This window comes from Macrosteles quadrilineatus, unplaced genomic scaffold (genome assembly GCF_028750875.1).
Source record: "Macrosteles quadrilineatus isolate MER2022 unplaced genomic scaffold, UCM_ALF_1.0 Scaffold_2__2_contigs__length_208266976, whole genome shotgun sequence".
Classification (NCBI taxonomy): Eukaryota; Metazoa; Arthropoda; class Insecta; order Hemiptera; family Cicadellidae; genus Macrosteles; species Macrosteles quadrilineatus.
In genome coordinates, this window is record NW_026542595.1 from 146,104,692 (window position 1) to 146,118,982 (window position 14,291).

Genomic DNA, 14,291 nt, shown 5'->3' on the forward strand with positions numbered 1-14,291 from the left:
GCCATTGAAGTGTTAAAAAAGTACAGTCATTTGTAACTTCTGGTTTGTTCTATGATACATACTCAACCTAGATAAGTTGATAATTATTTATTTTGATAAATTTTGCACTTCAAACATATGGTCTCAAATATGTAATGACTTACTTTCTACTCTTGTTATTATATACTATTTCCTGAGCCATTAAGACAAACAATAAGTGATACCCAAAAAATAATAGTGTTTGATAGGTTTACATTACAGATGCACAGTTTTGATTAATATTTTTATTTTAAACCCAACTACAACTAACATCAATCTTTTCTGTGATGTTGTCGTCCTCGACGTACACTGAGGGAGGGAGAAGGAATGGAGACGAGTAGTTTGTGAATGCCATGTAAACTCCATGTTCCCTGAAACATATATAAGCTATTAACACATTAGCTAACACAATCATGCTTTGTGTATGTTAGAGGGGTTGAGGTTAATGCTGATGGATTAATTTATTTTTGTTCTACTCCAGCGAAACAGGCTGCTTTCAATACATGCTTTGTGAGGCTAAGGTAGCTGTTTTTCTCCCTAGGGAAAAAAAATTAAAAAGAGTCACTTTTTCCTTTTTCTTAGGTACCAAGAGAGTTATATGAGTTCCACAAAATAAGCATGTTAAAAAAACAACAAAATTACAATCAACAGAATTTAGACTCATGCGTCTTTGATCCAAACCTTTTCTACATAGTGCTTCGCTGTGTAAATACATGAATTATTATGGATATCGTAAAATTGTTTGTCAACTACAGTAAATAACCACTAACTCAGGAGAGATGGGTTCCCCCAGCAGAATTAGTTCTTCTGTGTTGGACACTTTACAGAAGCCATTGGTGTAGAAGTTCCAACTCCAGCAGGCAAAGCCCCACAAGCCCACAGGTGAAGTGATTGACTCGGCAAAATACTCAACTGCTCTTACGTGGTCACAACTGCGGTCTAAGGAACATTTAAGACATACCTTTAAAGCTGTATCAGCCAAAAAGTTTACTTATCGTAATAAAATATGTTTTCTAATTTCATTTAATCAGATTTACACTACAAATTTAATAACTTTAGAAACATGGTAATATGTGTACATTAGTTACAGTAGGGTCTCCACTATCTGATGTTCAGCTATAAAGACTTTTGGTTATCCAATCCTCACTATGATTCAAAAACTCATAAATGACATTGAATTGCTGTGAAATTTCTAATGTGTAGCTACAATATACAGGGTGTTCAAAAAAGGTGGGGACGTATTTTACGTACTGATTCCTTGGGCCAAAATAAATAGAAAATCAAGAATAAAAAAAAATATATAATTTTGTTATATCCGCCATTTTGTATTTTTTACATAAAAGATTTTTATCTTTAAATTTTTTTAACCAATCCTTATGAAAATTGGTATGTATAGAGAGACCCATCATAGAAAAAAATTCATCTTGATTCAACTTAAAATTTCATAATGGGGCCATTTTAATTTTCTAAACTCAAATAACTAAAAAATGGCTAATTTTATGAAAAAATGTCAAGATTACTTTTATTTGGCATTTTTTAATTCCTATCAAATGATACCAAGTTCAAAAAGAGCAAATAAGAAACAGCTGAAATATTATTGAAATGATTTTTTGCATAGTGTTTGATACATACTGCAGTTACAACCAGGCTGGTTGGCGCCATTGTTGAGGTAGACATCGATGGTTCCACCCACCGCCTTCTTGCCCTTGTGTCCCATATTGCTGTGGTACACGTCCACAAACATTGCGTCCCCAGGGTCAATCAGGGATGCCAGTGAGTTGGTCCAGTCGTCGAATAATGGGAGAGCTGGATCCAATCCTGGGAATATAACATTTGCATTTGAGTTTGAGTTTTGGGTACCTCTGAACACATAAAAGTAGTTTCTGAAGTGATTACTGTGTGTGTGTGTGCGTGTGGATGTGTACAGAGCTACACACTACGTCTGTGGTCCGATTCTGATGAAGTTGGTATGGTGGTATCCATAGTATTTCTAGGTGTATTTGAACTTTTTCAATTTTTTTTATAAAAACCCATAGAATAACAGAAAAATTGGATTTTTACAATATAAATTTTGATAGACATTTAGTATTTTATAGTCCTTTTAACCTTGAATAAATTTGCGCAACCCCAAAGCTTTAAAAATTACTGTTGTTTTTGCATACCGTATTTATTGCATATTTTGTGATTTGTTTTCATGTAGCCTAATATCATAAATTAATGTTTTTCTCATTAAAGTACTCATCAGTTTACTGATGTAAAGTAATAATTATAAGTTGGTGTCAAACAGCTGGTCCATGTAAGGGATCTGGATATGAGACTGTACCTGTTAGTCTCGGCACTTTGCCAGACTTGAGGTTGGAGGCGACTGTGGCGGCAGTGTGTGCTCCGAGACTGAACCCCACGATGTGTGTGTTGTTAACACTGATATCGCTGCGTGTCTGGTACAGAAGGTCCAAGAATTCCGCAGCGCAGTGGCCCACAGTGTCCACATTGTGTGCCGCCTCCCAGTAGCACGGCTCGGCAGCCAGTGGGCTCCAGTCTACTGTCACAATGTTGTACTCTCCATGCTTGAAGTACGCTGCAGCATTCACATACAAAACACGGATAAATCATAACACAGTTTCAATATGGTTTAGTGGGCACAATTCTTTAATTGATAAGTTGAAAATTTTCAATTTTCCCAAAACAGTGTTCAACATAATCATAATCATAATAGTAAATGGCATCTTCAGTAGCTTAGGCTGACTCCAATTTAGCTATAAACTTCGCAATGAATTTATAATGAAACTAGCAGAGTACCCGTCCTTCGTACGGGGTTGGCATATAAGTATCAAATGCTTATAGCAGTTATGAGTGAGGACATGGTTTAAGAAATTTCGGTTCTTTTTGAAGTTCGTTCGCTACGCTCTTTCACCTTTAGGTTGGAGCTCGTTCGCTGCGCTCACTTTCCTTCAGGTTAGCTCGTTCGCTACGCTCACTTGCCTTCAGGTTAGCTCGTTCGCTACGCTCACTCGCCTCCAGGTTGAAGTTCGTTCGCTACGCTCACTCACCTTTTGGTTGCAAATTAGCTGTTGTCATAAATGTAAAAGAAATAATAGTGCTAGTGCTGCACCCTGTTGGTAATCGTTGTAACTTTAATGCTATTGAACATCACAGAACAGAACCAACTTGTTTAATTGAAACAGCTGTTAAGATTCAATAATTTCATTTCTCATAAGGTTAACATGGGAAACTCCAGAGCCACTGGGGCGGAGCCCGAAAGGATTTTTGGGATAAAAATATGCCTATATGTTAATCGGGAATGTGAGCTATCATCATGCCAAATTTCAGCCCGATCCGACCAGTAGTTTTCGCGTTTACTTTTCCCATACACACCCACAGACACCACTTCTTTTTTATAATAGTATAGATTACAATAGATTCTGACTGCATATAAAAAAAAGATTGTTTGTTAAAAATTTTAAATTTCTAGTTTACCACCTGTTCGTAATGATCTGATGAAAATTCAGGTGGTGTAAATCCAATTTTAATAAATATCATGTTTTTAGAGAAGTTTGGTTCAGTCTCACGTATAATGGAAGTTTTGTTTAATGTTAAATAGAAGTAAGTCCCTTGTTCATTCCATCTAGCATAATATAACACAACTGTGCCAATATTGTTGTAATATAATTTTATTCCTCCACATAGAACAAAATGAGCTGGTTTAAACCAAACCAATTTTCTTTTATTGGCCTTTAGACTACGTACAATCACAAAAAAACAAATTTGGAGTTTTTTGTTGTTTATTAAAAATTTGTTGAAGTCAAACTTTTAAAAATCAGAAGATAGTAGGGGTACTAGAAAAAAACACGTATCATTGACTATTGGATACAGAAGAAGACATCCCATCTATATGGATCAGCTGTCGCCAATTTTTTACTAAAAAAGAATGTAGTTGTGTGAGCCAATAGTCAATGCACGTATTTAACTAAATTTATTTGTGAGTCCTCTCTTGTATATTCTATCGATGGTTCTTACATCATTAGACTTCCAGTTCTCCCTCTGACTGACCTGGCCTTAGCTCCATGTTAGGCGAGTAGTCCTTGTTGCCAGTATATCCATGTATGATCACTTTGAGAGGAACTCCCTGTACAAACTTGGCTTGTCGTAATGTCTCTGAGTCTAACGGGTCCAAGCGTTGGGGAGAGTTTTGAGTATCTCTGAAAAGTGTTAGTTTATGTAATTATATACTTATAAATTGTAATCCTTTTTATAACATTTATTACAAATCTAAAACGCTTTTTAGATACCTCTGGGTGTGTGTTGTGATCTAAGGGCTGTGAAGTTCTGTTACAGCTTTTAAATCACACAAGCCAGTAGAGAAGGCAATGATCGGTCAGTGACTCTCCAACTAGCAATGTTTGGCCCATTTGCCCGAGATGCTGAGCTACAACGTTTGGTTTATGGCCCTTGGAAATGTCCAATAAGTCTGGTGTCATATAAAGATAATTTATTAAAAAAATTATATCCTTCTTGTTCCACCACAAGTAAGCTGCTGAACACTAAGGATACAACATACAACAAAAAACAATTTAGGCTAAACCTAAAAGAATTAACTAATTAAATCTACACAATAATTTTGATCTTGATCAGTTAGAGTATAAATGGTTTCTTAGGATTGATATTGAAGTTTTCAATGTTACAATGGAAATTTTCTTTAGAATGTTTATAATTGCACGTTTGTACGACTTTTTTATACGCTTTTACAGTTCTTCTCCACACAATAGAGAACAACAACTGTAGTCAACCTCAAAACAAAAACGTTCTCACTTTGTCAAAACAAACTTACAATTTAATCTAATTTGTAACTGGTATAAGTTAACCTATATAAATACAACCTTAAGAGTTGATGGCTGCTTTAATGTTCAGTTAGATAATCTTCTTAATCCAACAATACAGCAAGGAAGAAAATGTAAATGTTATCTGAAGCACTTATATAGCTTAATAAAATTTGAATTTTACCTAGTATAAAGGTAAAAGGAGATGTTTGAGTTAGGGCATGTACCATCGGCACTGGGACAACCATCCTGGCGGAATAAATAGTTTGTCACAGGCTGCATTATGGTTCCTGTCCATCCTGCTAGGGTAGTCCCAAGCTGGGCAACTGTCACAGAACATATGTATTATCAGATGTTATAGATTATATAACATAAAATTAATAAATTGGTACTGAGATCCGTCTTTGCCTCAAGCCTAAAAGGCTGATATGTCACCTATCATGAATAACCAGTGTAGCCATAAATTTTCCAGTGTGGGAATTCACCATCGTCTAGGGGAAAAACATTCACTTTTTAATATATGGTTTTTGGAAAAAGCACAGTTGGAACACCGTACATTCTCACCCCAACTAATCATGTGAGCATAACTCAAGAAGATAGGTGAAAACTGAATTTTACAAATATGCTACCTGATGGAATACTCTCTGGTGTGGATTAACGTCCACACGAGTGAGTACTACGACTATCCACAGTACTATCCTGATAATTATACCAATTCGTATATACCAAGGCGAAAATGTGGTTCGGACTCCACTATAAACTGTAGGTCCCTTAGTTGCCATTAGCTGTATGGGCTATTAATTAACAACTGTGTCTAAGGAATATGTCAGCCTTAGTTACTAACAAGACTACAATATCGTGCCACTCATCCTACACTTATCTCCATTCATCCTTGGCTTAAAATACCTACCTTTGTATGGTCGCCAATTCAAAGTAAAGTATTACATTATATTTATCATCAAAGGCGATACAAATTAAAATTTACTTGGTAAAGAGAAATGGCTGTTTTTCAAGTAGCTAATTCATCTTAGTCAGGGTTCCGTAATGGTATGTAGTAGTAAGTAGGTGTAATGCAAATTTACTCAAGAAGGTGAGTATCAGTGACAGGGGGCCTGACTGTTCTTATCAGGATGATAACAGAGTTCAGTAGTCAACATTACCATTGCTAATGGCTCTATATATCATGTGACGACAGCTGTGACTTTTACTACTCTTTAACCAGCTGTCTAATTTGATTTATTAGAGGCATAGTTCAAGTCTCTGGTTGAAGTTTGGGAAGCAGGATGGGCACTTGAGGTTGAAATATCTTTCAAACCCGTAAACAAAAACAAATCTGTTGAAGAACAAAAGTAAATAAATTTAACTTGATTGAGCATTGTGTTTAAGGAATTCAATTTACACATTTTAAAGTAACTATGTCTGAGATTTGGTTTTCATTAATGTGTACAAAAAAACATCTGTACTACTGAGTTTTACAATAATCGCCCAATACCAATTCATATGATTTTCCAAAACATGATTTTGCCAAAACAAGCAAATATCCCGTTAAGCTTAACAAGAGGACTCTAGCATTTCTCTTTATGTGCATTCATCTCCAGTCATACTTGACTTAAAATGCCTACATTTGTATGGTTGCCATTTCAATGTAAAGTTTAAAAGTATTAAGAAATTTGGATTTTGTTCAAAATTTAATTGTTCAAACAGCTGATCTTTAAAAAAATTGTAAAGTCATGCAACTATTTAGGTCCATTCACACACATCAGTCCAGTCACTCAACTAACTGACGGACAGTTTACTACCGCTACAAAAATCTGGTGGAAAACTAAATTTACATAAATGTTTCTAAATCACCAATGAAGATTGAGACACAACTAATCTTAGAAGAGCACAGTTGGATTTTTTGGGGAATTTTTATATGGGATTAACAGGAAAATATAAAACATAGATGTGTTCCTTGGTTATAAATCTACGTGAAGAAAACAGTATAATGGAACATAATACCATTATTAGTTTTCATTTTAATACAAATAGATAACCACCAAATAAATTAATCAGCAACAAAAGGGATAATTTCATACAATTACAGAAACTTTGGTGAATTGTATGACTTTGGGTGGGACTTGTATGAACTTTTTTTGGTAGGCGTGATTATTTATTACACACAACGACCCAAAAAGAGAAATCTTTGTTAGATTTTACTAGCTGTTACCTAACGGGGCTTCACCCCGTTTGACTTCAAAAGTATATTAATAAAACTATCGATTGGTTACGTTAAGCGGAAATAAACAAAACAGAATACAGTAATACAATAGTTATTTGTGTAACTAGTGGGCAAAGTGGCACTTTGCTGCACACGAGAGCAATGCGGCGAGTGCGGAATGATCTTGAGTGCAGCAAAGGCCTTTTGCACTCGTGTTACACATTATATTTTTCCCACAGTCACTACAAAGCATATAAATAATTAGTCTTTCAAACATTATACAACACGTTTTTAGGTTCAGCTGGCAACACAAATAGGTGCCCTAGAGAAGGTAGTACCCGGTCCGTATCGCTCCGCTATTTTTCCTCGGCAAGAAATGTGCTCCGCGTTTTGAGAATATAGTTCCGTATGTTTTAGCGAATTTCCCATATAGGGAATAAGCTATTACCGTAGTACTCATGGTAAGACCTGGACCCGGGACCGATTTTTTTTTTCGTTTTGAGGTCCCTAGAGGCCAAAAACACCATCCGTTCAAATTCATATATATATATATATATAGCACTTCGGAGTGCTACAGACTGCTTTTGCTGCAGAAGGCAGCGGTGAGAATTATCACCTCTAGTGATTATCTAGATCACTGCCGGCCCCTGTTTCGGAGTTTGGACATACTCACCGTACCGTCTAACTACATCCTGGTTTCGCTGGTTTATGTTAAGCGACATGAGGCCTCCTTCACCACTAGAAGCGAAATACATGACCACTACGTAAGAAGCAGATCTAATCTGGACATCCCGAGGCGTAGGCTAGTTAAGACCTCAAAGCACTTCCCGGACTTAGCGTTGAAGATGTTTAATAAGCTTCCAACTAGGGTTAGACTGCTTGAGAAAAACCGCTTTGAACGTGTCTTGGTGCGGTGGCTAAAGGACATGGCTTTTTACTCAATTGACGAGTTTTTGCCGATTCACTCTCCTCCCTGCTCGCCATTTGTACTCTGTAAATATTAATGATAGTTAAATGTTTTCATATTCAATTTTATGTATGAAGTGATGTTTTAATTTTTTATTGACATGAACAATCCAGTCTTCTCTGGTAAAAGTTCACGACAGAAGGTAAAAGGTAAAAGGTATATATATTTATATATATATGTGTCCGTTAGCACGATAACTCGAGCAAAAATGATCCGATTTTGATTAAATTTGGTACAAACGTGTAAACCTACGTTTATTCGAACGAGTTCGCGAACCAGCATGATCGGACCATGGGAACGGGGGTTTATGGGGGGTTTTATGGGGTAAAAATGGGTTTTCCCATTTTTGACCCAAAAAACATCAAATTTTGCAATTTCTTTCTAAACTATTTTGTAGAGCTTAAAAAACAAATAATTTAGTATATTGAAGCGTTATAATGCGCCTAATGGTTATGGAAAAAATTCCAAAAAATTGCAAATTTAAAATTCCCATGTTATTCTTATGGAGAATAAGTAAACTGTTGTAGTTTGCTTGTTTATTAACATATTTTGCCCAAATTTGGAACATGTTTTTATTTCTTACTAACAATTAACATTTTACATAAAAAAACACTTTTACCCTACCTGTTGCAGCAAACCTAAGTATGTGTTAAACTGATTCTATTTAAATAGGGATGAATGTGATATTTTTAAGGAGACATTTTAGTGTAAATCCAATCAGGCAAATGGAAATTCGCTTAGTCTGCAGGTTTGCTGCGGCGGGGGTATTTGTAATTTGAAGTGGTTTCCGCGCTTAAAAAAAATGCTTTAAAGGTATTTTCTTGTTTATTAAGATTGTAGGAATGTTTTAAAAACGTTTAAAAGAAAAGTCCAGAAAGTTCAGAAATACCGAAACTATAAACACAAAATTACAGGTTAAATCGTAGTTATAATAGTCAATCAGCTGCTCTTAGTATTAGTATTTTTAAGTGTTGCCAACCTATTTCCAAGCGTACACGGATTACGTGCATAATAGAACCACGCTGTTTTGTGTTGTTTCGTTGGAATCCTGATGTGCGGCAAAGTATAAACCGTACGACAAAGTATAAACCATACGGCAAAGTATAAATATGCAGCAATTAGCAGCTTTCTGTACTATAAACAGTACAAGGAAGCCAACTTTGTTGGGTGACTGTAGGAAAACAAATAATCACACCTGATTTTAATAAGGTTAATAAATAATTGAAAGAATAACAAACAAATAAGTACAGCTGAGGTATTTTTAACATTAGGTATATGGAAAGTTCCTTTATAAAGGAATTAAAGGGGAATACAAAAATACACCATGTAAAATCAATGCTGTAAATTTTAAGTTTACACGTTTATTGCAATTTGTTTGACTTTCCTTATAAAACTCCATAGTTTCACATCTGCTTATCCAAGATAATCTTTAGCTCTTAACAGTTGAAGGATGATCAATTGTAATGTAAAATTAATGGGAGATAGTACCGGTATGTGCCAGTTTGCTTATAGTGTTTTCCATAAATAATACTTATTACTATAAAAATGCTCAGCAATTATTAACCCTACAATTTTAATCACAGTTTCAAAATATCAAACTTTTAAAGTAGTTTGTGTAATCTTACCAAGCCTGAAAAGTATGAACAGAGTCCTAAGAAGGTGCATGGTTGAAGTGACCAACAGTAATCAGTGTAACTGACTTATCAGCCTATTTGTCAACCAGTGACAGGTGTTGAATTAAGGGGGCATTTTCCAAAAGAAGTGTCTTATCCAAAACTATAAATCTAACGGACACTTCTGGTTGTCCGATTTCCTATCAAAGTAGTAATTAAACTGTCTAAATTTTCTGAGTAGTAGAGGACAAAGACATCAATCACATTTAGTTTACATGTAAGAATATATTCAGTAGCAAGTTGATTTACTCATCTTTCTTCGTGTCCATTAAGCCTGTGGTATGTTGGCTCTATTCATGGAAAACATTAGCTCAATTAATTGGTCAAGTAGTTTTCACGTGATTGACCATGTAACGTACTCCAAACTTTCACATTTTATAATATTAGTTCCTTCCACCCAAGTCATTGGCTTGATAGGTAACTTTTAATGCACTAAAAATAAAAACATGGTAATCCGTTTCCCAGACATTTTTTTGGGGTAAAACAAACACAATACATTTCATAAACATTTTGCAACAAAAATATTAATTTGATAAGTAGTTACGCACTTAAAAAAAAAACGTACAACACCACAAATTATTTTTAAAATTAACATAAGCAAAACAAAAGAGCTGTAAACAATCCTACTTTAACAAGGGTAGTAGTTCTCATTGTGTATCACAGCTTTTTGAAACTATTTAGTTCAACACAGCTGTCATCATAAATGTAAACAAAAAAATAATATATGTCGGCCGCTTAGAAAGCGTCCTCCTCGTAGCATTGGTGCGAGAGAGAGATGCCGAGCTGTGGGAGTGAGACAGACTATGGCTCTTCCCCCACTCCGCTGCCACCCCACCCCCAACCTTTTATAAATATTAACAGCAATTAAATTATACAGCTGATCAAAATGTAAACAATTACGTTCTTCATAACTTTAAAAAATAGGTCCTGCAAAAAATATTGTATAGCCTAAACCGCATCAATATTTGAGCATCATGAAATCTTATTATATCATTGTGTAAGTAGTTCCATTTGGTAACACAGGATTCCAACTCCCACGACACCGGGGCGGCGCCGTGTCGGTGTCGAGTCGTGCAGTGTGAAAACGGCCATTGGCGGAGAAGGGGAACATACCCTCCCTCACCGTTACCTCCCCTACATACGCTTAAAATTTTGCGCAGGTCGTTTTCTAGGCGGCTGACTTTTAGTACTGCACTCTATTACTAAACCTTAACTTTTTAATGATTTTGAATATCATAGAACCGAACTAATTTGTTAAGTTGAAACAGCTGTCAAGATTCTAAGATTCTTTTAAAATATGAATAGTTTACTTTGAAATGGCAACCATACAAATATGGGTATTTTAAGCCCACTATAAATGGCAATGAGAGTTGGTAGAGCAGCGCGATCTTGTAGTTTTGTTAGTGACTAAGGCCCCCAATATCCATAAGGTACACACGGAAAGCTCCAGAAGATAATAATATGCCTATATTATTTTAATTGGGGAATATGAGCTTTTATCAAGCAAAATTTCAGCCCAATCTGACCAGTAGTTAATCGTGATTGAGCCCCAACAACTAAACACACAAACTCTCACATTTATATTATAGTATTACACTTCGTTGACAATATTTAAGCAGTTTTAGGGGAAGAATTCTATGACTTCCACTTGACCCTTATCTTTAAAATAATAGCTTGACTCAACAGCTGATTAAGCAACATACATTAAATACAAAAAAGTGGCGGGTGGGGGAGGGGGGCTTTCCCTCAAACCATATGAACAATATAATAACATATGACATGAAGAGACACTTACTTTTACAATATGTACAATACACAAGGCCGGCCAAGGACAAATAAAAAAAAAAAAAAAAATCTAAATGTTTTTTGTGTGTGTTTCTTTGTTATGTGTATAGTATTTTTAAATTTGACAACTGCAAGGGCTGAGTAATTCATGTTAGACGAGAAGAAATTCAAATAAGGATTTGGAAATAGGATTAAAACCCTGAAACTAGTTATCCCCTCTGGAATGAATGGGATTGATTGACGACTGGTTAGTTACCTTATTTAGGTAACAATCTATAGTTATTGGATTTAGGGAGTAATCTAATCTAATGGAAAAGTTATTATAAAACTTGAAGGGATTTTCCCAAGCTTTTTGATCAACCACTTAATGGTTTTTCATGATTCTTCTTATGAATGAAAGATAATTTTGAGAGATAGGGAAAGTCAAAGCCAAAACGTCAACTTTAAGTTTTAGTTTTACAGACGATGCTAACATTTAGAGTTTTTTAAGTGCATATAATTTGGTTTACAGAACATACTTAATACAGCCATAGAGTTCACTACTACCAAAATCTCTTTTCTCCCTTAATTTTTTATACTTTGAAGGATCAACTAGAAGGTCGCAGATTTGATTCCAAGTGGAATTGTTTCTGGACGCATGATACCATCTGTTATTGGGCCGTAAATATTAATAATTATGGTCTATCCAAAAGGTTGACTAGATTGTAACAAGACTAGCGTTTGGACTGTTCCAAATATAAAAAAAAAAAAAAAAAAAAAAAAAAAAAAAAAAAAAAAAAAAAAACTCTAAAGAAATGCTCATAGTGTAGAATGGAAGCACAGAAACAAAAAATACCCTGTGATGTGAAAAGGTCATTGAAGTGTCGAGTTCAAGTTTTATTTCAACATTGAAACTCATCCATATATCCATTTACATTCGGTCCAAAGATAGCACTGATTTATACAACTCTTCATTCACTTGGGAACAATATCCATATAACTTACTTGTGGATCCTGACTGAACAACTCACTTTATTTATTCATTTATTCATTTTATTCATTTATTTAGCACAGTCATACCTAGACAGGAATAAATCGGTTACTACGGGAGTTTTCAGAAATACGTATAATACAATTTGATTCGAGTCTTAGACATATTTTTTGTTGGCTAAAATCATCCTCAACCGTGTAATAATGACTGATGTAAGAATGATCAAGAATTATGGTGGTGGGTTACCAGATAATTTTGAGGGAAAGGGAATTGTGACGGCCTGGCATATTTGCCTCATTTTGTTGTAATTTGTTAACTTTGAGCTTAAGCTGATTGGCCTTACCCCCTAAACCTGGCCGTTGGCTATCACCAAATATTTGCTAGGTTGATGTGTCAACCGTATTTAGCAATATTGAATTTTATTTAACTTCACATAAGTCTCCAAGTGAACCTTAAAACTCATATTCCAATTCATTTCATTACTTTGTAACCCTACAATAATCCTAACCAGACGTCGTGGCTTGGCCGGATGTGCCTTGGAATGTGCTAACTTTGCATGCACGTGTGTCGCGATAAGCAATGTTACACTTCTAGACTCAGTTCCCCGCTACAATTAGTTTCATTAACGACCATTGTAATTATTTGGCTGCAGCACCTGTCAAGCAAATGTCCACGCGTTGAATTATGGGCTGAGCGCTCAGCGTGCGCTGATTGGCTGGCGATGGTCATGTGACCACGCTGAGGCTCTCGCTCGGACGATGCTGAAGCAATCAGATCGTGCCGGAATGTAGCGAACGTCGGTGGGGTCCGCGCGGGCGGTCTCCCCTTTCTTTTACTCTTACTCCTTTCTTCTGTAAATCCGTGTACGTTTTTAAATTCATTATTGTAATTCGTATTTTATTCGGTTAGTCGCGGTTTGTTTTGTAAATTGTAATGTGTTATTTTTAATCGAGGAACTTGTTAAAGATTAATTTTTTAAGGTCCGGGTGTCGTGAAAGCGTTGTGTTTTTTTTTGGTGGGGGACCGTTTATTAAGTTGAAGTCACAAAGTAAGCTTGAGCTCCATTAAGGACTCTGCATAACTTGTACTGTTGAGTTAGGCCTGTTCATTTGGCAGCAATTAACTCGTGAGGGATCCTGAGAGTCCTGGTACGGATGGTGTTTTTTTTTTTAAATGTTGGCGGGAAATCTTTCTGCCGGTGGTCCCCCTGTAACTCGGGTGTAAGAGTTTTTTTTTTGCTCGTACCTGCGTACGCTCGCCTAGCCTAACTTGCTAGCAGCTACCAGTTGTGCTTGAGCGTGGAGGGGAGTGGAAAGAGAGCGTCCCCTGAGCCTAATGTGTTTAGTGCTGTGAATGTGAGAGTACTCTTGCTCGTACCTGCGTACGCCCGCCTAGCCTAACTTGCTAGCAGCTACCAGTTGTACTTGAGCTGTAGGGGAGAGTGGTGAGAGCTTCCCCTGGAGAAAGTGACACGTGTCATGTTGATGTGAATTGTGAGATCTCAAGTCAGAACCATGGGTAGTTTGGTTACTGACAGTTGTAGAATGCCTGCCTGATTTATCAGCAGCGTTCTCTGGTGAATTCGAGCGTGGAATTAGTGACGATTGTTGTCTGTCTTCTGTTAGGGTGGAGAGTACGAGTTGCTGACCTGCTCCATGACGGCCTGGAGGGTAGCGAGCTGCAACCATGGCCTACGCAGACAGGGCCACTACTCATGTGAGGGGGGCTGACAACAACGGAAACGTCTGGCGGAGACCAGGAGGTTCCAGTGGCAGGTTTCAACTATAAACCAGCCACGAGTCACTGTTGGAGTGAATAGAGTCACTGTTGGAGTGAATAGCGCTATTGACCAGGGGACAAG

General features: G+C 36.4%; 1 protein-coding gene across 1 annotated transcript; it reads right to left on the minus strand.

The window, feature by feature from the left end:
* Positions 1–268: 268 nt before the first annotated feature.
* On the minus strand, positions 269–7,790 carry LOC128985005 (pancreatic lipase-related protein 2-like). The gene is made up of 7 exons (XM_054404379.1): positions 7,709–7,790; positions 5,020–5,161; positions 4,069–4,217; positions 2,342–2,596; positions 1,651–1,836; positions 789–957; positions 269–389 (listed from the first exon to the last, which is right to left on the minus strand). Exons 1-7 carry the CDS (start codon positions 7,788–7,790, stop codon positions 269–271), a joined length of 1,104 nt encoding a protein of 367 aa, XP_054260354.1.
* Positions 7,791–14,291: the final 6,501 nt, after the last annotated feature.